At 33.3% G+C, this 27,009-nt stretch overlaps 5 protein-coding genes across 10 annotated transcripts; 3 read left to right on the top strand and 2 right to left on the bottom strand.

The window, feature by feature from the left end:
- Positions 1 to 107: 107 nt before the first annotated feature.
- LOC102621784 (inositol-tetrakisphosphate 1-kinase 1) lies at positions 108 to 1,693 on the top strand. Its single transcript, XM_006478887.4, has one exon. It carries the CDS (start codon positions 384 to 386, stop codon positions 1,365 to 1,367), a length of 984 nt encoding a protein of 327 aa, XP_006478950.2. The 5' UTR covers positions 108 to 383; the 3' UTR covers positions 1,368 to 1,693.
- A 4,566-nt stretch (positions 1,694 to 6,259) lies between these two features.
- On the top strand, positions 6,260 to 9,938 carry LOC102622065 (uncharacterized). 6 transcript variants are annotated; one of them, XM_006478888.4, is made up of 6 exons: positions 6,260 to 6,712; positions 7,153 to 7,224; positions 7,412 to 7,607; positions 7,707 to 7,779; positions 9,028 to 9,193; positions 9,656 to 9,938. In XM_006478888.4, exons 1-6 carry the CDS (start codon positions 6,710 to 6,712, stop codon positions 9,761 to 9,763), a joined length of 618 nt encoding a protein of 205 aa, XP_006478951.2. In that variant the 5' UTR covers positions 6,260 to 6,709; the 3' UTR covers positions 9,764 to 9,938. The 6 variants fall into 6 exon arrangements, with proteins under 6 accessions (XP_006478951.2, XP_015386054.2, XP_006478952.2 ...); XM_015530568.3 differs by having other exon boundaries at positions 7,417 to 7,607; XM_006478889.4 differs by lacking the exon at positions 7,153 to 7,224.
- Positions 9,939 to 11,476: 1,538 nt separating this feature from the next.
- LOC102612669 (transcription factor MYB53) lies at positions 11,477 to 13,116 on the bottom strand. Its single transcript, XM_025099379.2, has 4 exons — positions 13,087 to 13,116; positions 12,702 to 12,978; positions 11,810 to 12,595; positions 11,477 to 11,707 (listed from the first exon to the last, which is right to left on the bottom strand). Exons 2-4 carry the CDS (start codon positions 12,965 to 12,967, stop codon positions 11,671 to 11,673), a joined length of 1,089 nt encoding a protein of 362 aa, XP_024955147.2. The 5' UTR covers positions 12,968 to 12,978; positions 13,087 to 13,116; the 3' UTR covers positions 11,477 to 11,670.
- A 7,027-nt stretch (positions 13,117 to 20,143) lies between these two features.
- LOC102623342 (uncharacterized) lies at positions 20,144 to 21,796 on the bottom strand. The gene has a single exon (XM_006478894.4). It carries the CDS (start codon positions 21,505 to 21,507, stop codon positions 20,548 to 20,550), a length of 960 nt encoding a protein of 319 aa, XP_006478957.2. The 5' UTR covers positions 21,508 to 21,796; the 3' UTR covers positions 20,144 to 20,547.
- Positions 21,797 to 24,979: 3,183 nt separating this feature from the next.
- Positions 24,980 to 26,153, top strand: LOC102623644 (inositol-tetrakisphosphate 1-kinase 1-like). The gene has a single exon (XM_006478895.4). It carries the CDS (start codon positions 25,071 to 25,073, stop codon positions 26,025 to 26,027), a length of 957 nt encoding a protein of 318 aa, XP_006478958.2. The 5' UTR covers positions 24,980 to 25,070; the 3' UTR covers positions 26,028 to 26,153.
- Positions 26,154 to 27,009: the final 856 nt, after the last annotated feature.

Genomic DNA, 27,009 nt, shown 5'->3' on the forward strand with positions numbered 1-27,009 from the left:
GGGGGGGGGGGGGGGGCACGTGTGAATTGTTAATGTGCCTATTATTAGTAATATCAATTATCAAATGTGTTAAATAAAATCACGACCGTCAATCTCTCAGCAGAATAATTCTGCTCTTAATTGATTCACGTGTCTCAACTCGTTGATGATTCGGCCTACACGTAGCCTTACCTCGCCACGTGGCACTCGCAGTCTTACTTTTACGTTACTTTCTTTCTTCCTATCCCTCTCTCTCTCTCGCGCGCCGTCGTCGCTCGCCCCCACCACGCCCCGTCCAGCACACGCAACCCAAATTAAAATTTCCTCTCATAACTTTCTCACTAGCCAAACTGAACCGAAATTTTAATTTTTCGTAGTTAAATAAAAATTAATTGGGCGTTTAAATGTCAACCCAATCTCAATGTCAACGCTTTCGAATCGGCTATGCTCTTGCTCCTAAGAAAGGGCAAAGCTTGATCCAACCTTCTCTTCTAACCAAAGCCTCCGAACGAGGCATCGACTTAATCCCCATCGATCCCATCAAACCCTTGATCGAACAAGGACCGTTCGATTGCATCGTCCACAAGTTGTACGGCCCCGATTGGACCCGCCAGTTGCAACAGTTCTCCTCCCAAAACCCTAACGTCCCCATCATTGACTCCCCGGATTCAATCGAAAGACTCCACAATAGAATCTCAATGCTTGAAGTCGTCACCCAGTTGAAATTACATTTCGATAACGAAAAATTCGGCGTCCCGAACCAGGTTGTCGTTTCTGAAATGAAAAGTCTAACGTCGATTGAAGATTTGAAATTGACTTTCCCGGTTATAGCGAAGCCGTTGGTGGCTGATGGGAGCGTGAAGTCGCATCAAATGTACTTGATTTTCGATAGCCAAGGACTCGAGAGCATGACGGCGCCGTTTGTGTTGCAAGAGTTTGTCAATCATGGTGGGTTTATATTCAAGGTATATGTTGCTGGCATGAATGTAAAATGTGTGAAGAGAAAGTCTTTGCCTGATATTTCAGAAGAGAAGCTGAAATCTTTGAAGGGTTTTTTACCCTTTTCGCGGATATCCAATTTGATTGATAATGATAAGAAAGTTCATGATGATGGTAAGAAAAATAGTCAAGGTGATGAGGTTGATTTAGAGTCTGTAGAAATGCCGTCTCAGAGTTTTCTTTGTGAATTAGCTAGGGGAATGAGAGAAGCACTGGGGTTGAATCTTTTTAACTTTGATGTCATGAGGGATGCTAGAGATAGTAATAGGTATCTTATTATTGATGTTAATTACTTCCCTGGTTATGCTAAAATGCCCGGCTATGAGTCCATTATGACCGATTTTTTCTTGCAAGTTTTGAACAAGTCTGCTGTTGGAGTTACTGAATGAAAATTGTTAACTTGTTGGTACCATTAACTTGGCTCAAGGAATTGGTTGAGGGGGAAATAATGCAAATGTGGAACAGAAGTGAGATTTCGGAGGAAGTGAATCCTTTGCGCGGCTGCTGAGACTTCCGGTATCATTACAATGGAACGGCTTTTTTGGCATTTTGAGCTTAATTTGTATATTCTGCTAGTGCCAAAATATAGGTACTTTAAGTACCTGGACTTTCCGAAGCTCAAATATGAGGGACATGTGTTTTCGTGCTTAAAACCTTGGTTGTTGTGTGCAGAAACGTTGCAATTTTTAGTGTATGGATTTTGGCATTCCTTCAATATTTTGTTTTCCTTCTCTTTTGCTTGTTATCGTTATTAGCTTTCTTCTCTTTAGATCATCAGTTCATTCATCAGGAAGTGTATATTATGTTTTGACTGCATGATTTCTTTCTCTTACGTTAATGTTTTTCATTCTCTTCATGGACGATAGTGAGGAAGTACTTTAGTTCCAGCTGTCTTGCATACACAATAGATCCTCTTTTCTCATCGGATCTCTTTTTTATTTCTGTCGGTTAGTTGAAGTAACATAATGTGTTATATCACTTGCCAATTGTCAGTCTCGACCGTTTCTCTTTTGGAAACTTGTCATATGAATCGAAAAATTCGGTAAAGATCTTAATTCTGCAGTATGTGGAATCTTTAGTTAATGCTTAGGCATATACGTGTCCTTTGATGATTGTAGATTAATATGCTATTCTTGTACTATGAGTGAAGACGATTCGGGGAATAATAATTGTTAGGTAACTTGTCTTTGTTTTCTCGGAAATCTCGTTGTTGGCTTATTGAACTTAGTGTCTGTTCAAGTCTGTTCAAGATAGTTGTTAGGTGATTGAGATACGTTTTACATACTTTATTTGGTTTTCATTATTACACATATCCAAATCAAATGTATAATCGCCTTCAGTATTTATGATGTTACTGTAAGTGTTCCCTTGGTTTTGCTTAATGTTCTAATTGCTACCATATATCGTACTATTGTCACTTAATGCAGTCTTAGAATAGGGGCGACGGATAGGCTTTTGCATACATGGATACCTTCAGAAATCTTACATTATCATAGTTGTTTTAAATAGATTTATGTTTTTTCTCTTTATATCCACCCCTTTGTCTCGGCAACTATGTATTGTAAAGATTTTATTTATCTTATTGCCTTCCATGACAGGGAAAATAGAGAATGTAAGGGGATTTTTAGGAATGCCAAGTACTGTGTGTAGGCTTTTAAGTACCTTATACTTAGAAAAAGGTACGAAAAAAGAATATAAGTTATGCTATGTGCAAATTAGTTGTGCAAATGACTTAGAACTTTTCCACACTGAAGATTAGATTTTTTCAGCACTCGAGAGTTCTGCATGAATAAGGCTCGAGTTGTTTTTTATCTTTCTTCATTTGAAAAGATTATTTTTGTCGTTTTTGTGAATGTGTGCATGCAGTATTTATAGGACCACAAATATCAGTCAACATACGTTTGATGTTAATGAGCCAGTGATAAACGCAAATTGTGTGGAAATAATGATCCTATTGTGGAGGCTGAGATTTTCTTTTTTCATATTTTTGTTTAGTTTCATTTATGTTTTTTTGTGTTCTTTTCCTTTGAGCAATAGATAATGGACATGATGTGAATAAGAAATTGAAGGTCGGCCGTACTGGAATGGACGTGGAAATTAGTCGCTGCATCTTATTTGATTTGGTAGGAAACTACTTTCTATTTCTTCTCTTTTTTTTATTACTTGTTTCCTATTTGAGATGCTAAATTATCAGAACTGTTTCACAAACCATTTAAGGCAGTCTTATATCTATCTATCTATATGTTTTCATTATGTTTCTGGTTTTGTTTTTCACTTAATAGGTTCTTGAAGAACTTGGGTCGTGTTCCTTATTATTATTCTTTTTTTTTTTGGGGTGTTAATATTAGACTCTAGGTTGATTTAGACCAAGGCCTCATTGAATTGTTAGGAAACTAGAACTTTACATACTAGATTGTTTTCACAGAAACAAAATGCCAAAGAAAACAAGCAAATGTAGCTTCTTCACTTTAGAAAGCAAGGGAAATAAACTATGGTCTGTGCATCTGGAAGAAGTTACACAGCTTTCTTATGCATTTATAGTTTGTAATGGTAGAGTTCTGTAGTAAACTACACTGTATATAGTGTTAACAGCAAATACCAAATGGAATCGTAGTAGCTCTTGAGTGATTTCTTTCTTCAGTAACATTCAATTCTGTTATATGTTGTATTCATTTCATTTATAAGATGCTTCTAACGGGGAAGAAGGTGATATCGTTTTTGTTAATGAAGGTGATGTGAGAGATGATTCATTTGTTGTAGAACATGTTAAATGATTATTAGATTAATCTTCATTTTGTATATGACATATCTCCTGCTTATGCCCATTCATTCAAGCATCATATGACCAATTTAACTTCTTGGGATGAAATATTCCTTTTGTCTGATGTCAAAATGTGATGTTCACTTTCCCTCCATTGCATGCATCTGGCAGCCGAAATCCTCTCATATTTATCAATATTTTTTGTTTGACAAGAGGAAGTTATTTTATGCGGCGCAGATAATTTGCCAACGTAATAGTGTGTTTACTAAACTGAAATCGGAATGGATTGAAATCAGAATGGGCAGGAATGGGAATAGACTCGAATAAGTTGTTTACTTGAATTATAGGAATTGGAATTGGAACGAGTTGCATTGCTATTAATGTGTTTATTTTGTCTTAAAATCGGAATCGAAATGAGTTAGATTATAACAAATTACTAAAGTGTACTTAATGAATTATTATCATAATTATTATTTTATATTTTAATTATTGTGATTATTTATTATTATTATTGTTGTTAATAATATATTAATAAATTAATTAGTTGTAAAAAAAAATTATCATTAATAATAACAACAGCAACTAACATTAATATATTAGCTAATTAGAATAATTATATTAATTGATTAATTATAATAATATATTAATTAATTATAATCATTTTTAATTGAAGACAAAATGGGTCTTTTAAATTTTGGGGGGGGGGGGGGTAAAATGGTCAATTCAGGAATAGGAGATTGATTCCCACCACTCCCTATGAATTAATCTCTCATTTTTTATTCTCAAATTTAGGTGGACTTCACAATTCCTATTTTGATTTCTACCCTCATTTTGTGAAGTAAAGGACGGCGATAATTTCAATTTTGAATTTTGATTTTCTAATTTAGGAAGTAAATCCACCATAATTGTGTTGCCTTGCTTAAAGACACATGTTACTTGTGAAATTATTTGAACTACTCGTTGAAAAAGCCAACAGTCTTATCGAACAAAATTATAACAACTTTTTATTTTAAACAAAAAAAAGCTCACTACATTTATATGACCACAGATAAAATAATGTATAGTTAGTTATTATAAATAAAAAGGAAAAAATTATTAATAAGACCTACGGGCTTTCATCCCTTAATAAGAGTAAATATTTTCTTGTATATTAATGAGAACATTACAATACTACAATAATTCTAAAAAGATAGAGTTATTTGCACTCTATAATTTATTTTTGAACGCTAACTTTTTAATTTTTTTTTATGAAATTAAATTAAAATTTAATATTAATTATTATTTAATCAAATAAAGATTAATAAAATTTTATCGAATAAATAGTCATATTTTGTCTACAATACACCATATCAACAATGAAAAATTGAACCAACGTTCGTACCAAAACATTTTATGTACTTATAGATTAGATCTTTTTCCTTTTTATTTTTTTGTTAATATAATTGCTGGGAAACATCAAACATTTTCTATCTTTTGTAATTTAATCAAAAGGAATTAAAAACAGAGGTGGGGGAAGAATGAGAAATTGCATCATTCCAACATAAGAAAATGAAAGAAAATCAAAGGATAAGATTTGTTTTAAAGTTGTTTTTTGATCTTCACTCGGTCTAATCCGCATGCTTTCATGGGTTTTAAAAAAAAAATTAAATTGCGGCATTAAAGAGAAGAACAAACACATATAAAACTTTATCATAAAAGGAATACTCTCGTGTAAAGATGAAACATGATAATTAAGCAAATGAATAGTGAGGACAATATAAAAATTTGATAGTGTTCTAAGTAAAAATTAATATTTTGAAATTATTAAGGGTAATTTCGAAATTACTAAAGGTAATTTATTATTAATTGAGTGTATAAAATAAATGAGGATAATTTATTATTAATTGAGTGGATAAAATAAATGAGTGTTCAGAACAAATTTTAGAATACAACAAACCAACCCATCCTACTGAAAAGCCTTACACAAATTGTCGCCCTCAGCCGGTTGAAAACAAGGATCAGGCTACGGTGCAACTGTGGCATCGTGCCACAGTTGTATCTAACCGTTGGATGCAGTTGGATTGGTGGAGTCCACTGACATCCAACGGTTAGATGCAACTGTGGCACGGTGCCACAGTTGCACCTAAGGTTTCCCCTGAAAACAATAATAATAATAATAGTAATTTTCAGAAATAGTATATACAAAAACAGAACTAACGACAGGTCAGGCCCAAAGTCTTAAGTGTCCAAGTAGGGTGGGCATCGGATCGGATTCAGATAGATCCAATCCGATCTAATCTGATTTTAATTAATTCGAATTGGGTTCAGATTTGAAGTCAAATCCAATCAGATAAAATTTTTGTAATCTGATCGGATCGGATCGGATTCGGGTCATCCGATCAGATTTGCGTTGTTAAAAGAAAAGGGGGCTGAAAATTGAAAAATCCAAATAATAATTGTAAACCTAATTCGTAGCCAAATCCGATCGGATGAAATTTGTGTAATCCGATCCGATTTGATTCGGATCGGATTCGAGTGAATCCGAATCATTCGATCAGATCTGCATTGTTAAAAGCACAGGGGGCTAAAAATTGAAAAATCCAAACAATAGTTCTAAACCTAATTCATAGGCACTAGCCAGTTCCCCACTCTCACTCTCACAGAAACAACTCAATCAAGCAAAGTTGCAAACAACACATTACCCAACGAACGAAACCCATTAACCCACCGCCGAACCGTCAGTCAACCACCACACCACAGTCGAATCCGTCTTCATCACGTCCAACAGAATACGAGCGAAGCCAAGGTGAACGAAACCCACCTGCCGCCGACACAAATCGACTGTAATCCAGCAGCCAAGCCGCGTCTTGATCGCCTCCAGCCGAATCTGAAACCCAGCCATGTCTTGAAATCTTCATCACGTCTAGCCGCCCAGTTGCGCGCCGGACGCGGATAATCCACTAGTTCCGAGCAACTGACAGCAACTTCTTCATGGTAATCAATTAATCCCGACGCATGACAACTTCCCACGATTTGTGTTGGAAACTTTGAATTTTGTACTTGGCTTACATGCGTATACGAGTTGTTTGTAAATAGGAGCATATCAGCTTGTTTTATTTTCTCTTTCTTTTAATGGTTATTTAGTTTTCATTAATTATAGATTTCATCATTTTTTGTGAGAATTATCAAAAAGGTCCAAAATCCGAATTCGAAATACAATCTGAATCTGAAATATAATCCAAAATCTAAACTCATCCGATCCGATGCGAATATGAAGTTATCCAAAATATTTATTAATTCGGATCGGATTCGGATCGAATTTAAAGTCGGATTGAAATTGAATAGATTTTTTACCAATCCGAATTATCAGAATCCGATCCGTATCCGAAATTACCCACCCAGTCTAACAGAGGTAACCCCTTTCAACTGTGCAGAGCACGTACCTAATTGGACAAAAAACATGTACGAACTGCAAAACCCTAAACCCTCAACTACCTCTTCAACCTGTGAGTTCGTTTGGTTTCCTGTTTCTGTACTTTCAATTCATTTATATATTTACAAGACAAGATTATCAATTGTGGGGTCCTGTTAGTAAGTTGCTTATGGCTATTCTTTTTTCTTAATTTCCGATTAACATTGATTAAGTTTCTGAGTTTTTTACTCTGATCGATTATTTGTTGATGTTTATGATAGTGCAGATGTATACTCGGTGAAATTTCAATTATGGCAGCTCATAACTTCTTATGGAGCCTCACGAAAAACTGTTTCACATTTGGGCTCATTGGTCTTACAATTTCTGATCGATATGCCAGTATTGTGCCTGTGCGAGGCTCTTCTATGTCACCCACATTTAACCCCACTACCGATTCCTTTATGGGGTCATTGTCTGGTAATTATTTGTAGTTCTTTTTTAATCACCAAGTTTAGTTTTGAAGATTTTGTGCCACATTTGTTGTTTCATTGTCTCATTATAATGGTTTGGTTGCAGATGACCATGTTCTCATGGAGAAGTTTTGTCTTCAAAAGTACAAGTTTTCCCATGGTGATGTCGTAGTATTCTGGTAATTTGTTCAGCATATGTGATGCTTTTTTTCTATGTTTAAGCATTTAATTCTTGTTTTATATTATGTAGATATGATCACTATAGCTGCATAGTTAATAAGTAAAAACTATTGGGTGTCAATTTATCTTTGTGTTTCGAGAGACTTTGACATGGTTTTTGTGCTCATGAAGAAGTTCAAATCTTTGCACAGATCAATTAGGTTTGTGCCTATGGTTTAATGTTGTCCTGTCACTCAGGATAACCAGCTTGACTTCTACAGGTGGGAGGTGTCAGTTTTTGGCAATGGGCAACGAAAAGCCTATTAAGTGTGAAAGTGTGGGAAAACATTTTTGATTTCCCAAAATCATTTTGACCTCAGGACAGCAAATTGCCAATTGAGAGATCAATCTAACACTAATGTCACTTCAGAGATAATGTTTTTCCCTAGATTTTGGCTGGGGGCTGTCAGTTGAGTTTAAGCTAATGTAGTGGTACACACCAGTTCATGGTGCTTTTTGTTTTGATATTGAGCTCTGTTTGTGGGTTTGTCTGCAGTGAATTCAAATTGAATGTTTTCAGACGCCTAATCAACAGTAACATTTTTTGAAAATTGTCCTATTCAACTTCATTTCATAAAGTTATTTAGGATAAATTTGGGGCTGCTCACATTGGCTCATGTTTGGATGAACAATTGAGCCTCACACCAAGTTTTGAGCTTGGTTTGCTTTGTTGATGGTGAAGCCGGTGGCCTTGTGCTTGAGCATTTTGTTAGTGGCTTTGTTTGTTTGCCTCCTAGCTGTTTCTCATTCTAACTGAGTTTGAATCAGTGTCCTCTCGTAGGTAATGTGATTGGAATAGTTTTGTAATTGAACTTTCTGTTCTACTCATTTAGTTTTTGCATGCTTTGTACATTCACTGTGTTTTGCTATCTTTCATTAGTAAATTTTTGGCTTTTTGTTGTAATCCTCTGAAGAGATTTTTATTTTTAAATACAAATGGTTTGGATCACTGTCTTCTCATAGATGACTTAACAGGTTGAATAATCTGTAATTGACCTTATTTTGTACTCATTTAGATTAACATGCTCTGTAAATTCACTGCATTTTGCTGTCTGTCGCTGGTAAATTTTTGGCTTTTTGTTATGTAATCCTTTGGAAGATATTTGTCTGGATTGGTTAAATTTGTTCTTTATAGTCAGTGAAACATACTGTTGACATGAAAGTTTGATACTGAAGACTGATAGTACTATAGTTGCAATTTCTTGCAGCTCACCCAGCAACCACAAGGAGAAACACGTAAAGAGAATTATCGGATTGCCCGGTGATTGGATTGGAACTCCTATGACTAATGATGTGGTGAAAGTTCCTAATGGACATTGTTGGGTTGAGGGAGATAATCCATCTTCTAGCCTGGATTCAAGATCTTTTGGCCCTGTAAGTTCTCTGCAACGCCATATATTCGTCTCAAAAAAATTATTGAAATTGTTATGGTGGTAGTTATGACCGTTGAGTGTTGAAAATTGTCTAAGCTGTATTCCCTGTCAGAATCTTTCATTCAAAATCTCATGTCAAAATAAGTATCTCAGTCTAAATCCCAATTTGAACTCCCAAAATAAATAGAACCATGTAATTCTTCTATTGACCCTTTTTAGCATCCCATTCTAGTGCCACTGTCAAAGTAATAGTAAAAAAAAAAAGGAAGTAAAATATTTCATTGGAAGTATTTCCTTTCCAAAGCTTCTGTTAGATTTAATATGCTTCTGAGGCGATGATGATTCGACTAATTTAGTTGTTGTACAGTGTAGGTTGCAATCTGCTTATGCATTGACTGTTGATAGTTTTTTTTATTTTACTTATTAAATTTTTGGCCTAACTTTAACAAGCTTTTCTCGGCAGATTCCTTTGGGATTAGTAAAGGGAAGGGTCACCCACATTCTATGGCCTCCTCAGAGGGTAAGACATGTTGAGCGAAAAAATCATCAGAAAAGACATTCTCCTTCCTAACTGCGTCTTTGCTCTCCAGTTCCTCGCTTGTCTGGCAGTACAATTTTTTCTCGATAATTTTTTGCATTCAAGAAGCAACATTTTTTTATTTTTTTGACTGGTTGGTTCTGTTGTATCAATTGTAAGCACGATAATTGTTTCTAAGAACTTTGCAAAGAAAAATTATTTTGACTTGTGTTTCGAGAACAAATAAAACGTTTATACTATGGAATTATTGAGGAGAAAAGAAATCAAGATGTGATCTTCCAAAGGCTCCAATTATTTAAAATCTTTTCAAAGTCTTTAGTACGGTTTGATGAATTATAGATTGATGGACACATTGGAAAGAAATAACTCAATAAAAGCCAAGGAAATTCTTTTTCTTACGGGATATTTTCAGGAATACACCTCGAGGTCTGGTCTAATATGACAATGCCCAGGGTTTTGAAAAAAAATTAGACTTAAGTGACAATGAATCGATTAAAGCTCTCCTCATTTTCAATGTGACACTGAGATGTTGATATTTTGAAATACCATCCCATATTCCTTGCACGATGAGTCTAATAATATCACCTCTCAAATTTACAATTAAGACGCAAGTCGGTAAGGTATACTGCAGAAAAAGAGTAAAAAACAATGGGACAAAGAAAGTAACCATCTTTCTTTTTTTTTGGCTGCAATCTTCAAATTTATGCAAAATCCTTATAGTTGAGTTCCTATTTTATTTTGTGGTCCAAACATGTAAAATTTTTAATTTTTTTTTTAAATTATTTAAGTTCTTGCAACAACAGTACAAAAGTGCTCAACCTTACAAGGACAAACCACAAATTGGTTTCTGAATAAATTAAAATATAATGACCACAGACACATATAAATTTGCCATGAGATATACAGAAAACTTAGGTTGGAATATGAGCATGTATTTGGCAAGGTAGGTAGGTTAGTTGTTTTTAAAAGGTCAATAAATTACCTACCAAAATATCATCAAGTCCCTGATCTTCAACGAGGTTTATCTTGTCAGTTGGGATTTCTCTCAAGCTTATTATCTTCCCACGTACTTAGAATTTAAAACTCAAATTTACAACTTTTACTTTAATTACATTGGCCTTGTATGCATCTGAAGACAACATAAGATAAAATTGCACTTGAAAGCTAACTACACTAACACACAACGCCTATTTAATGTACCATTCTTGTTCTAGAAAGCTAATGAAAGGGAGAGGAGGGAACTAGGTTAATAAGAAGAATATATAGCTTTTGGTTAATTTTTCATGGTTGATTTGCTTGTATCAAAAGGAAATATTCCCACCTAATAAGTAACAAGAAGTCTTGACTTTTTTTTAAAAAAAAAAATCAGGAAGTAAATATTAACTATTATAACTCCATTAACATAGGGTAATTTTATTGGAAATCATCATCAGAGTGGGACAAGGCCCAAACATATCAGAGATTTTGTTGTCTTTGGTTTTGTGACTGTCCACGTAGTTGATGTTTGACATGCATGAGTTTTGATCTTCTAATTATCAAGGTCAAAACCCTATTTCTCTACTTCAAGAAATTGTGTCCCTATCATTAATCAATTTCGTGTTCCATACCCTCTACAACTAACTTGTTTTATATTCACCTCCTCTTTTCTTTGTGTCAATGACCTTCTTTTAGCTAAGCCACTGACATATCATATAGGTGGAATCAATTTAACAAATAATATACATCAAGAATTGTATGAGATTAATATTCATGTATAATAATATGCATTGCTTACAGTACTTTGTTTTTTTTTAATAATTTGGTACATTATGTTATCTAGCTATTTCAATAAAGTGTAAACCTAATCAATAACCATATAATTGACTAACAATGCTGTATACAAATTAACACAAATGATTACATATAACACTTGAAATGACTGCATCTGCAAGTGCAATATTTCACTCTGAGATTGGCCATGGCTGTGAAGAAGCTTGGCTGCAAAAAGTAAATCAATTCACATATCAGATATAAATGAATTATTAATAACAAAAGAACATGAAGAAAATAAAATTAATTCATTATATTGTTGGTGCTTACTCTATAAAGTCTCTCCAGTAAGATTGACTAGCTTCATCATCCATAAAGTCTCCCCAATTAGCTTCAAACGTGGTTAAAGTTGATGAAGGGTTAGAAATATCATTTGGGTTTATTTTGGTTTCAATTGGCTGGTTCAATGCGGAGCAATCTGCTGATGAGACAGAGACTAATGCAGGAAGTTGATTTGAAGTAGGGATATTATTGGCATATGATGAAGAACCCAATTGGCTAGTATTACTGGTACTAGTGTTTGTATAATCACCAAGATGTGGTAATTGAGAGGCACTATCAAAGTTGAGTAAATTTGAAAGAATTTGATTTGGTTCTTGTGGAGTGAAACCAAAGGGAACATTACCATTACCATTACCATTATTTCCATGGAACTGATGAGAATTCATTCGAAGGAACTCGAACAGCTGATTGTAGTTGTCGCCTAAAGATGATCCGAGAAGGCTGCTAGCTTCGATATTTGGAGGAGGACTGGTACTTAGGATTTGAATTATGTTATGCAACAGCTGGATTTTGGCAAGTTGTGTGGCGTCTGATTGTAACTTGAGAGCATTGATATCCCAACTATTGGGAACATTCATGAGGTTGCCAACAGCAAAATTGGCAGCAGCAAGCAACTGAGGCAGATTTGCAAGAACATTATTGAGATCAGTTCTTGGCCTGTGAGTCACCGGATCAATTCCCATTTGTAGAAGCTTCTTCTTCAGATGTGTGTTCCAAAAGTTCTTGATTTCGTTGTCTGTCCTCCCCGGAAGACGAGTTGCTATTGCCGACCACCTTTATTTAGAAAACACACACACACACACACACACACATTAATCACTTAACACTCAAGCAACGTTTAGAATAGCATGCTTGTAACAAAAGGTAAAAGAACTATTACTTGTTTCCGAGTACAGCATGCAGGTTGACGATTAATTGCTCTTCTTCTTCGGAGAATTTTCCTCTCTTGATATCAGGTCTTAGATAATTAGTCCATCTCAAACGACAACTCTTACCGCACCTGTTCAAACCGGCAAGTTTCGGAAGTGCTCTCCAGCTTCCATGGCCGTGTTTTCGGATATAATCGATGAGCTTTTGATCTTCCTCCGGTGTCCATGGCCCCTTCTTTATGTTGTTAATCTCATCAGAAATTTGCAAGCTCTCCATCTTTAATTTCTCTGCATATATACAGAAAAGAATAATCAGTTATCTTTATGTTTATTGCATTTTTTATATTTCAATTCAATACATAGCAGAGCGATGAGATGAAGAGAGAGTCTTGACACCTTTTGCTATGTGAGATCTATAGAGATAAATTTTTGCTTTAGATCAATGTTGGAAATATAACGGATAGCTAGGCTGTTTAAATAGTGTATGTGGGTGAGATACTGTGATGGTTTTGAGAGACAAAATTAGCTTAGTGTAAAGAAGAAGCTTTTCCCTCATTTGACAAATGTTGAGCATTATTTTTACTGTTTTGCTGTAAATTACAAACGTATCCTTGTCTTTCAACTTTGCAAGCCATGAAGCAACACTTGTGTATCACGTATGTGCGGTGAAGATTTACTGCCTTTTTACAACCTCATTTACTATTAATGTATAATTTGCTGAAGTAAAATTCAGATAAAGAGAGAATTTTAATCTTATTTTTACTCTTGTGCATTAATTGATCAAAATTTCAGCTAGGTTTATTTGTTTGATCAGGCTTCCATAAAACTCTCACTTGGATGTGTGCGTGGCGACGAGATTTAATTAATTTTGATTGAAAAAGGAAAATCCCATCCATTCACCCGACTTAATTTACCCAAATGATTTGTAAGCATCAAATTTTCTTCACCATATCATTTGCAATTCGAGGTTCGTGTTAATTTGATGAAGTACATACGTACGTACTTGCACCATTTTCAACCTTTTTGATTAACTAGGGCGATTTTCACTTGTTGAACAAGGCAAAAATTCAAGGATAGCAACTTATATACGTTCTGTACAATTGGTATACGCTAAGATCAAAGGAGGACAAAGTCAGGAAAGTCAAGTGAAGGGTAGGTTACACGTAGCATAAAACAAGAGGGTCAAACACATGAATTTCCATAGATCAAATTGAGAAGAAACCTCCTTTTAACTAACATAATACTATGTGTTCTATTGTTCCAGGTGTTTTTTAGTACAATAATTAAGCATATTAACACACGAAAACTATTCAGTCTCTGAGTGGGACCTTAATCTTAAACCACTTTTAACGACTGATTTTAATAATAATCATCATATTATTATTGTCATTATAATTGATAACCATTTTATTATATTGTATTTAGGATGCTTGTATTGCCATATATACAATCTGTATCATATATATTTCCATTTTAGTTATTGTCAAGTGGCAAATGTATTTATTTATGGTTCGAATTGTAGCTGTTTATAATAATTAATGTTAACTGATTTCGTTGAAAACTTTTGATTCAAAAGGTGGTATGCTTATGGAACATCATACATAGAGATTTTCTCTACTGAAGATATCTTGATAATATGGAAATGTAAAAGTTTGATAGAAAAGATAAATAAAGTTTCTAAACAATGAAAGTTTATTGAAAAAATCTAAATTAACAAAATTAGGGTTTTGACCTCCTTTATATAATAACCCTAAGTATCACAAATTTATCAAAATAAGCAAATTTGAAATTGTTTTATAACAAAATTTTCCTAATCTAAATAAGAATCCAAAATAAACAGTGCCCAAATCTGATATCTAAAAAGACAAAAATCTTAAAAGAAATAGGAAAATTCTCATATTTTGGGTTTGGTTTGTCTCGTCGTAAGATTCAAAACAGTATATTACACACCTGAAAATAGACACATATAACTCAAGTTATGACTTCCAAAAGTTACCTAACCCGTCCCACGCAACCATCCTACATCACATTCTCACTTTAAAAAAGTGAAGATGCAAAGTAAAATACAAAGAAATAAAAATTTTAATACATTAGAGACTGTCTTTTTTGTTCGTTAGCGATATCATCACTTTATTAAAATGAGGATGTCATTAAAATACAAAAAAAATACATATTTCAATATATTGGAAACTATATTTTTTTATTTGTTAGTATATTGAAATTTATGTTTTTCTTCTTTTTTATATTTTACTGACATCCTTATTTTAATAAAATGAGGATGTTCTTAATAGAAAATGATTATATATGTATGTATGTTGGATTATATACAAAAATAAGAAGAATTATTCTAGAAGGATGACACAGCGAGAGCATTAAAATTGAATATCTAGGGTGCAATTTTGACTTGCAAATTTAAAAGGGGGTCCCTTCATTTGTTTGAGACAAATGAGTGTGATTTGATCTTCTTCTTTTTTAATATTACTTTAAGTTTAAACGGGACTTTATATTTTTGCAACATAGATGAAACAAAATATGATAAAGATAAATGAAATATAAAGTTTCAGAAAATTTTCGTGAGAAATAAAAGTTATTAGAATAGATCTTGCCCAACAGTGCTAGGGCACTAACCCTAATGTTCATCCGCAAAGCAATCGTTATTGACATGTTAATTCCTGCTTTGATATCAAAACAATGTAATAGATACGGGACAAAGATAAATGAAACCGGATTTTTATCAAAATTTTCAGCTGAAATATTAAAAAAGAAAATGATAGAGGAGAAGAGTTTAAAATAATATTATATATATATATATATATAAATGTTCCAGTCTATATTTTTAAAGTGCGGAAAAGTTTTAAAACTGCATGGCTTTAAAAACTTAAAATTATAACTCTTTAAAACCGAGCGATTTTAAAATTTTCCCGAACTTTTCCGCACTTTAAAATCTCTGACCAGAAAACTGCTATATATATATATATATTCATTTAGTACAAATTAATAGATAATCGAACCCATTCGTCACATGTTTGAGGGATTAGCTAGATACATTTTATTATTTATTGTTTGCTTAATTAATTTCTCCGGAAATTATATTCTATATTCATCAATAATTAATTATAAGATATCTTCTACTTCACCTCATCACCTGCCACAACTCCTCCCTCAAATATAGAAGAAAATAATTACTATTAATTCCAAGCTCTCCAATTGAAAATAAAGAGTTGCAAGTTGCAACAGCCCGATCTCTAATATACTGAATTAGTTGCTTGCGTTCGCACAATCCTCATCACACAATCAATTAAAAAAGAAAAAAAAAATTTCTTAGTGATGAAATACAATTCTATTACTCCATATCAGCCGCCTCTAACTAAATTCATCAGTCTTAATTCTCATAATAATCTGTAATCGTCAACATACCGGAAATTTTGGAACTATTTGTTATTATCAGTATTATTTTTAATGGCATACGCTTTCAAAGATCTTTTAGATAAAGCAATCCCCAACTAATCGTCAAGTGTCATCATTGCACAGTTCATCTTCCTTTCACCAAACAACCCTTTCGATTAATTAATATGTTTTGAATTGATTGTTACTTTATTGAAGAATAGATAATGGATGCTAAAGAAATAACTAATTGTCTTCTGGTGGATTACTTAATCAAATATCATTGGTGCTTGTTATCAGTAATGTTCCCCTTGTACATATCCTGTGTGGGTACGGCCATTGGTTATAATATATCATTCATTAATTTGTTGAATCCAAAAGTTTGATTGATTTTTTTTCTGCATGATTTGCACGATCACTGCTGTTTACAAAATACAAAACACGAGAGTTCTCTTGATCGCTTTGCTTCAGAAATGGAGGCAGATTTAAAATTTCAATTTTCAAGTCAATGGAACCAGAGATTGGAAATAATAAAATTCAAGCATCAAAAAAATATTGGGTTGATTATAATAAGATTAAGGTAAAAATTCTTATTTAATAAAAACTCCAATCAAGGCGATACGCAAAACTCACATTGATGAATTCAAATCCACAATTGCAATTTGCATGGAGTGGTTAATGGTTATGGAGCAAGAAGATTGTAAGCACATTATAATATTAAAGAGTTATAAATCAATTAATAATATTAAGAAGTATCATTGTCAAAAAGGGAAGAAGAAAAACAATTATGGTTAAACAAGCAAAATAAAAAATGAGGCGTGTTCACTGAAATTTGAATAGACCTGGCCTGTTGATGAAAAACAGAATCTTTCATGGGTCGTCAATTCGTATCGTTGCCTTGGCACTTACTTGTGGAGATTTTCTATTGACTGTCAACTATTCAAATGCCCTTCATTTCTTTACATATTACCAGCTTACTAAACTGAGTCTTTAAATAATTTTTTTTTTTCAAAATTACATTCAAAACGTGTCTTGTTGGGAAAGGGAGAACATATGTATTCTCTGTGGTGCCGAACCCTATAGGAACTTTTCTCAGATATGCGTAATGTTATTATATAAGTTGAAAGCAAAATCAAATGACATCATTGGGGTTCAATTGTCAATGCCGGAGGGTAAAAGGATAGTAGAGCTTGCCGGGGTTTTCCTCCTAACCTTACCTCATTCTCTATATTTACACGATATGCTGAATTTCCTCTCTCTCTCTCTCTCTCTCTCTCTATGTGTCTGTGTGTATATGTATTTGCACTTTTATATCTCTTCATAAGAAGAACTATTTTCAACTTAATTTAAACTTTCGAATTACCTTATTGGACTGGTAAAATTATTCTTATTATTCTTATTATTTTAACTTCCCTCGCTTCCAAATCCTTGCCCAAAAAATTGACCAGAGATGTTAAGCAATCATTACTGTAAAGTTAAGTGTAACTTATGCCAATCATAAAGTTGAAACCAGTGACACCAAAGTGAGAAAAACATTTAAACTGCATGACATGATTTTGTTTGATGATTTAATAAAAACATTTTTTGTGGCGTCGTAATTTTTTTTTAGACGAATGATTACATTATTTTCAGTCCATTAGATCAATGAATACAAGATAGGAATCGCATGAATATCATTTTTAGTCAAAACTATTGCCAAATACACATATCACATAAAGACCACCATATACGATGCAAATATATATGACAAGAATCTAGATTATTATGAGGGCATACAAAAATACTATTTGTCACCTACATATGACAAGAGTCATGACCATTATGGGCATGCAAATATGGAAAATAAATCCAAAATATTGTATTTGATTATTTACTTTTTATAAATACATTTTATTAAATTAAGACCACATTGATTAAATTAAATAAACAAGAGTGGAACCAATAACTTATTTCTCTAAATTTTGTCAACTTATAGATGAGAGTTAGTTGGTCATATTCATAGTCAGCTTCAAGTTCGAATACAATTTGGATGAGGATGTAAATTACCCCAAAAAATAGAACCTTCTATTTCAAGAGCCAAAATTTTTTTAATCCTTTTTTTTTTAAAAAAAAAAGAGTTATATTGTAATGGTCCGGCCGAAAGTGATGAATTTCATGTACCATTTGAAAGTCTGTTTTGCTGATTCAAATAGAAAGTAATAAAAAATACAGAGAATTAAAAAAAAAAAAAAAACTAAACCACATAAAAATTGAAATGAAACCAGTCACTTATTCAGTCCAACTGCATGTGTGCATGCATGTACTGACGATTTTAGTCAGCAAAATGAATCATATGCCTCGTTTATTTATATATGTGGCTATAAATTAATTTATATTTGAATGAGATTGTTGCCCTCTTCATATAGCTTAATTTGATCGTCATTTGGAAGAAGCTGTTCTCATTGCTAGCTTAAGACTTTGAACCAATCCGTGTGCACGGTTTAGAATTAATGGTCCAATAATTAAGTATTTTAACAATAATTAATTTATTGTTAATTATTTCGACATGCATGTATGGACTTCCTCTCTTGTGCATTCTTTCTGGCTAATTTTTTTTTTAATCTTTTTAGTTCATATGTTTCATCACTATTTTAACTTTTTGCACATCGGGAAATCAACTAACAGTCAAAAGAAGGCTACTAATTGGAGCCTTTTTATATAAAACTAAACAAGAATATTTCGTTTATCTATCTTATTAGTAAACAAAAAGTAGTTAAAAGATTCACGTCCATTTTTCATTTTCATTTATATATACAGCTAGCTAGGGAGGGGGCTATTTATAACAGGCGTTTTTACATGGCAAAAACAAACATGTACGCCATTAAAAAGATGATCAGCTTGGACAAGTAAAAATCAAAATGTAAAACTGTAATAATTAATTAATTAATTAATAAGAATCATCGTAATGTTCTTACGTGACGTTTAAGTTATAAATTTAAGATCGGTGGTGAGAAACGGTAGCCCGTAAAATTTTGGGAGATGCCAAATTCTAACCCGGCAAGGTAAAGACTCTTTTGGTATATTAACATGCGCGAAAATGGCCGCTTGCTGATTACAACTTGCATGCAAGTAAATGATTTTGTTGTAATATAGATAGATAAGCATGACTATTTTGACTTTATAATTAGATCTTTTGTTTTATCAACATTTGGTATTTGTTGTAATTTAGGAAGATAAGCATGAGAATTTTGACTTTATAACTGGATCTTGTGATTTATCCATAAACGTTTGGTAATTTTTACAAATATGGTGAATTGTGGTGCAAATCAATGTCTTCTGATTTGTTTTGTTTTTAGGACACCACAATGGTTCTAGTTCATCCATTATAAATGAAATTAGAAGTGATTTTCTTGGTGAAGGAATACTTTTTATTTATTTATTTTTATTTTCTTGACTCAATATTCTTTATCGCTAAAATTTAGTATGTTATTGGGAGTATGAAATTCTTGGAGCGAACTTTAAACATAAAAGCCTGGCCCAAGTTGAACTTGGGCTCGGGGCCGGTTCACGAGCTTTGCAAATTAATTTGAAAAAAGGTAGGGGTTATATTTCCCTAATGAAGACTGGTTGATCTCATGACCCATTGCTCACTTTCTGCTTAATCGAGCAATATCTTTCGGGAAATTCTATAATATATTAGAGGTAATACAATTAATTAACACATACATGACATGTGTAATTGAATTTAATGTAATCATTACTTGCAAGGTGATCTTTCAAAATAAATATTCATATGTCATAAAATTATTTATTTGTTGTATGATTGATATAATAGTTCTGATGTATTATAGAATTTCCCTTTCTAAACACCTGGTCTGAGTTTGGTTTCACTTGAAAAGTTTAAGTTCAGCCTAAAAATCTGATATCTACTTAAAAAAATTTGAAAATGTGTTTTAATATTTATTTAACCCACCCATAATATATATTTAAAGTTTTAAATCCTTTTATCCCAAATTTTAAAACTAATCTAATAAATAAATTTTATGTATTATAATTCGTAAAATATAATGAAAAAAAATTCTAAAACATGTAACACATAAATTCTAAAACATTTATTTCACAAATTCGAGGCCCGGCTCGAAAAAAGCCGACTTTGATCCGATAAGAGAAATGCTCGGGCCATGCTCAGGCTTTGGCAAGCCCGGGCCGCGCCTCAGACTCAACCTTGTTTCTTAATCATTCTTCAAAACAACGAGTAACAGTTGAAATACTAGGGAAAAAAAGTGATAACAGAGAACAAAAAGAAAGCCAACAGCTGTATCTAAACAATATTATTAGGTATTATCTAATCCCGGAAGCCTGCTATTGTATTAACTAAAAAGAAAATCAATTTTTATCTAAAATCGATAAACACACTCCCATATCTTGCAGCAACCCGACGCCTACCGCGACACCTATTTAATGCATCAAAGTTATGGCGGGGAGGTGTCTGTTTCATTCATCTTTTGAAGTGCTTGTGCCGGACATCACAAATTGGGTTTTTATGGGCATTTTGGAGGCCGCTATCGAAATAGCCTTCCGAGCAATGTTTTCGGGTACTCCACTCATTTCGAAAATGATTTTACCCGGCGTAACGACGGCTGCCCAGTACGCATGGGATCCCTTCCCGGAGCCCATTCGAGTTTCCGCAGGCCTCGCCGTGACGGGCTTGTCCGGGAAAATCCGCACCCAAATTTTTCCACCGCGCTTGACATTCCGTACCATTGCTCGGCGCCCCGCTTCGATTTGTCTGGCTGTGATCCAGGCGGGTTCGAGCGCTTGAAGAGCATACCTCCCGAAGCAAATAAGATTTCCTCGACTGGCTTTTCCCGTCATTCTTCCTCTGTGTTGTTTGGGAAACTTTATTCGTTTGGGGCCGGCCAACAACATTGACATCGACATTGTCACGGGTGAATAATCAGAGATCCAGCGTTGAGTGTCGTGTCCGAGGAATAATGATTTTGTTGTCTCCGTTAGTATATGACTAAGATCCAGAACCTTCTGTTGGAGACCAGTCATTTGTCCGCTGGACAACAGGAACAGGAACAAGCCCACCGAAACGAAAAAGAGAGCGGCACCAATCGAAACTTGCAAGCGATTTGGATTTGGATTCGTGAATATTAATGGAAACGAACGGCCACCCATCATCACTCCTACGGATTGTTGGACTTTGAGATCGCGATTGGAATGGGTTCTTGAATTACCCTCGCTGCTGCTGGTTAAAATTGGAGTTGTTGGGTTCATAAGAAAGGTTTTAGCCTGAAGGCTACTGAGTTTGGGACCGGGATCTGGAATAACGGGTCCGAAACTAAGGGATTTGATGACATTGTAACGAAGAAGATTCCCATCAAAACAATTTACAATTCGCTTTGACAGAAGCAGCCGATTTGAGTTGAGAATTGAAGCGATTGCCATGAAAATATGATACGAGGAATTTAGGGTTTCAATGGAGGGGGATAAGAACAGGGGTGGTGCTATTAGCACTGCTTTGTTATCTTAAAAACCCCTTTTTCGATTCTTCCTGAACAAACCCTTTCTATCAAACTTTTCTTGAAATCTTTCCTTTTTCTTAGAAATTTATGCCTAATTGGTTTCATGTTGCTAGATTTAATAGTTTTATTGAAGGGTATTCAAGAATGAAGCCCATTCACCTGCGTTTTTTCAATGACCAGTTGTTGTAAATGGTTTTTTTTTTTATAATGTTATTGAGTTGCGATCCAAACTGATTTATATTAACAAATTTTGGATTCTTTTAAATCAATTGTGGAAGATTAATTTTGATGTCAACACAAAGGAGAGATTAATGAAATCGACCAATGTGTATATAAATTATGATACAAAAACTGTAGAAGAGTCTCTTTTTTTTTTTTTTTTTACTGATTAAGCATTATGTTACTTTATTATACAGAGATATATACAACTGTTATGACAGTAGGTTATTACACTGATATTTACAATTAAATATATACATATGACTTATATTATTACATTTTTATTCTATGAAGTACATGCCTAGCTAAATATCCCTCACAGATAAGAGATGTCTCTACCCCACTCACATTTCGCAAGGAAAAAAAATGTTACAAGAAATTTCTACACAATTATATTTAATTGAGAGATGTTGAGTCCGTGAAAACTCGAACTATTACCCTCATAATTATGTTTAATTTTGAGAGTAATGGTTCACCACCGGACCATGAGTCAAAGTGGCAACTGTAGAAGAGTCTTGAATGTGCTGCAACGAGAATATGAACCGAAGCCAAGTCACTGTTTGGTAGTCCCAATCACGAATAAGCTCAAGTCGATTACACAACACAGGTTTGCTGGGTGTAATTTTATCAGGGATACAATCGTAAAATACATGGTGGGTGTAAAAAGAATAAGTGGCAGTAGCTTAATTCTGAGAAATATAAGTATGATTCTTATTTTTCGTTTTTTATTTTTTTACTTTTAGTTACCAATTATTATAAGATTCCAACGTCAAAATTGTAATTTGAATCTCAACTGATGTAGTGTGTGCTTAAATAATCTTATAAGATATGAAATTTAACATTTAATTGATGAGTGATACGTAACGTTATAATTGAGGTTCAGGCTTAAATATTAAGATCTTAATATAAAATAAAAATATAAAATCACTAAAAAAATTAACTTTTACTAGAGATGGCCTAAGGCCCAACATGGCATGGCCCATACATTATCATGGGCCAGCACAGCACGGCAAGCCTGGTTCTTGAGATGTGATAGGCTACCTCACATGGGCTTCTAATTTTTCTGATTATTAAGGTTTGAACTTAATTCTCAATAAGAAAACCCACCACTTTTACCACTGAAGGCCCGTTTAGGGTTGTTTTTGGAAACCCAAAAGTGAATTTTTAAAATATAAAAATTAATTTTAGTGTTTGGTAAATTATTTTAAAAATTACTTTTAGTAAAATCACCCCATTCCATAGAAGATTTTGAAAAGTAGGAGGGGTAGTTTTTTAAATTTTGATTTTGAGAATCAATTTTATAATTAATACAATTTCATATATATCCCATATTATGAAAATCCAAATTTATCTTTATTACATAGCAAGAAAAATCATTGATTATTATTACTACCAATTATAATAGTAGTATAAAAATATTTACTTTAGCTATCAATTATTATATATACACAACAAAAAAATTATATATAAATGTTTATAAATGTGTAAATAAATTTTATTTAATATTATGTCCAATTTAATTATTTATATTTTTACAGCAGCTTAACAGTAAGATTTGTGAACGCATATGATTCCTTTTAAAACTCACAACACTTTTAAAAATAAAATTTATCAAACGTTTAACTAATTTCCTTCATAACTGATTATTTATACAACACAACTACCAATAATTATTTTAAAATCTACAATATTACCAAATTGGCCCTAAGTCACATAAATCTAATAAGAAATTGATGGAAATAATTATATATGTGTGTGTATGAGATAAAATAACAATATTTTTCATATATTAACAACTTTTATATAACAAATTAGAATTAAAAAGAAAAACACAACAACAACAACATAATTATAATAAGAGTAATGATACAGCCACAAACTCTTGTACAAACTTATTTTGTACAAACTGATGTGGCATGATAAGATTGGTTGAATTAATATCACTTGGCCCACATGATTTGTTTTTATTAATTTATATTTTCATTCAACCAATGAATTAATGCCACATCAGTTTGTACAAAATAAGTTTGTACAAGAGTTTGTGGCTGTATCATTACTCTTATAATAATAATTAATAATAAAATTTTATTTCAATTACACTGTGATAAACATTATTAATTGGGCTAAGGAAAAGAAAAGAATAGAAAAAGCATGGGACTCCTTCATGCATGCTCCACTTGGCTCAGGGAGATATAACTTAGTATGTGGAGCACCATTCTTGTAATTGGGTTGTGGAGGAAGACCTTCTAGGCGTAAGAGACATAAAGCTAAAATGAGAGCCAAAAAAGGATTTTTTTTTTTTTTTGGTGTAAAATCCTACATTATCTCGAATGTTGTCAAATATCGAATAATTAACATAAAAGCAACTTTACATTTCTCTACTAGTAACCTTACTATTAAATCTAAATGATGAAATAGTAAATTTTGAAATTATGAATAATAGATCTTCCAACAGACAAATGTTACAACAACACTTGAGATACAAATACTTAAATATTAGTCACACACACTGTATGGTTTATCCCAACAATTATATATATGACATTAGTTGATGACTAAATTTTAATCCAATCGGAAAAATAGTAAAATGCAAATTGAAAGTCTTTGAATTCAATTACTTTAAAAGAACATATTGTAATATTGTATGTATCGAAACTCAAATACAACTAATTCATTAATTAAATTAAAAAAATATAACAAATGTTGTTTATTAGATTTACAAGTTATTGAATTTAATTACATCGAAACAACATGTTGTGGTGTAATTTCATTATAATTTAAGCATCCTATCATTTGAATATGATTTTATATTCTATAATCAACTTGTTAGATTCCATAATTTTTATCACCTTCGTCAACTTTCAACTTGTCAAATGAACATAAATTTTAATGGCATCTAAACCGCATTTCTCTAAACGTAAACGTCCTATCATAGCAGTATCGTTATTATTAATAATTACGAAACCCGAGTATCCGATCCGAATTTGCTTTCTTTATTAATTCTTTCAATCATGACCGTTAATCTAACACTAACGTAGAGAACAAATTGATCTTGTGTTTTAATTAATTACGTGTTTCAAATTCCTTCAAGGATTCCGTTCCCATACAACGTTATAGTATTTATACTGATATATATATATATATATATATACATATTCTCCCTCGAATCTGTCAGTGTCACCACCACCCCACAAGTACTCCAAAATTTTTCTCTCTAACTTTCTCACTTCCCAAACAGATCACCATCAGGCATCAGCCCAACAGCAAATGTCAAATGATCAACGATCTCAACGCTATCAAATCGGCTACGCTCTTGCCCCTAAGAAAGAGCAAACCTTCATCCAACCTTCCCTCGTAACCAAAGCGAGCGAACGAGGCATTGACCTAATCCGCATTGATCCTTACAAACCCTTGATCGAACAAGGACCGTTCGATTGCATCATCCACAAGTTGTACGGCCCTGATTGGAATCAACAGCTGCTACAATTCTCTTCCCGAAACCCGGGCGTCCGCGTTATTGATCCTCCCGAATTAATCGAAAGACTCCACAACAGAATCTCAATGCTTGAAGTGGTATCCGATATGAAAATAGATTTGAATAGTAAAGGAAAGCTCAGTGTCCCGAAACAGGCTGTCGTTTCGGGCCCAACCGAAGTGCATGAGTTGAGGTTTCCGTTGATCGCGAAGCCGTTGGAGGCCAATGGGACCCCGAAATCGCATCAAATGTATTTGATTTTCGACACCGAAGGGCTTCAAGTTCTGGAGGAGGCCGCACCGATGGTGTTACAAGAGTTTGTGAATCACGGTGGGGTTGTGTTCAAGGTCTATGTTGCTGGGTCCAGTGTGAAGTGTGTTAAGCGAAAGTCGTTGCCCGATATTTCGCAAGAGAAAATGAAATCTTTAAAGGGTTTTTTACCATTTTCTCAGGTATCATCAAATGCGGTTGACGATGATGATAGAGAAGTTGATTTAGAAAAAAATGAAGTGCCATGTGAGGGTTTTGTTGTGGAGTTAGCAAGGGCAATGAGAGAAGCATTGGGGTTGAATCTTTTCAACTTCGATTTGATTAGGGAAAATGATGATAATCTCAGTGCTAGAGGAGATAGTGATAGGTATTTGGTGATTGATATTAATTACCTTCCTGGTTATGCAAAATTGCAGGGTTATGTGTCCTTTTTGATGGATTTTTTCTTAAATCTTGCTAACAACGGCGAGTCTAGCTAATTAAGGAAGGAGTTACCATTGCCATGCCATTACCAATTGAAGTGAGATTTCTAGTGTGTGTACTTCGTTCTCCAAGTTCTTAAAACATCAGATTTGTGGGATATAAATGTACAAGGGATTTTGATATTCCATCCACAAAATTATTTTTTTTCTTTTTCTTTTTTACTTGTTTTGCTCGTTATCAGCCTTACTTCTGCTTAAACAAATCAGCATGCTTCAAATACTATGAAGTGTCGAATTTGCTTTCACTCCTTGTTTGTTTTAAAATCCTGAAGTTTTAAAGTTTTCCTTTTCTGTACTTTATATATATATATATAAAAGTGGTTGAAAATTATGGTACCTACACAACGGCGGGTATTTATATCAAAGAAGAAGCCAATAGAAGGAGCAGTCATCAAGCCGGTTGATTCTTCATCTAAGAAAACAAGTCACCACGGCCCAGGGACTCATCACCTACGAAGAACTTCCTAAAGTTGTTCGTATAATCATACATGAAGAAGAAGAAGAATAACGTGCCAACAATATTTTGATTTTGGTCATTTTTTTCTTGGTTCACGATTCGATCTTAATTACAAGAACTGGAAGTAGACATTGGTCTGAATAAAGATTTCATTCAAACTCCCTTATGAAAAAGATTGTGATGAGAAAATAATTCCAATAATAGTTAGACCAATACAAATGAATGAAGAATTAGAAAATCATTGTAGATAAGAAACTGGTGATCTTTAAATAAAAAATTAATTAGAAAAGCCAGTCTCCTTGGATATTATGCAAATATTACGAGATGCTAGATTCAACAAGTCTCTGATACCAAGGAGACAGGATCATATAATACCAAATTTCAAAGAAACAGAATAAAACGTTGACAGTAGTGTAACAATATCATCTGCTAGACTAAGAGCATTACAATTCGAAAATATGAACTCAGGATCCTCTGGGCTCAAATTTGGATCATCTTCAAACAACCACCCTAGAGCCTCTT

The sequence above is a fragment of the Citrus sinensis genome, chromosome 3 (assembly GCF_022201045.2).
Source record: "Citrus sinensis cultivar Valencia sweet orange chromosome 3, DVS_A1.0, whole genome shotgun sequence".
NCBI lineage: Eukaryota > Viridiplantae > Streptophyta > Magnoliopsida > Sapindales > Rutaceae > Citrus > Citrus sinensis.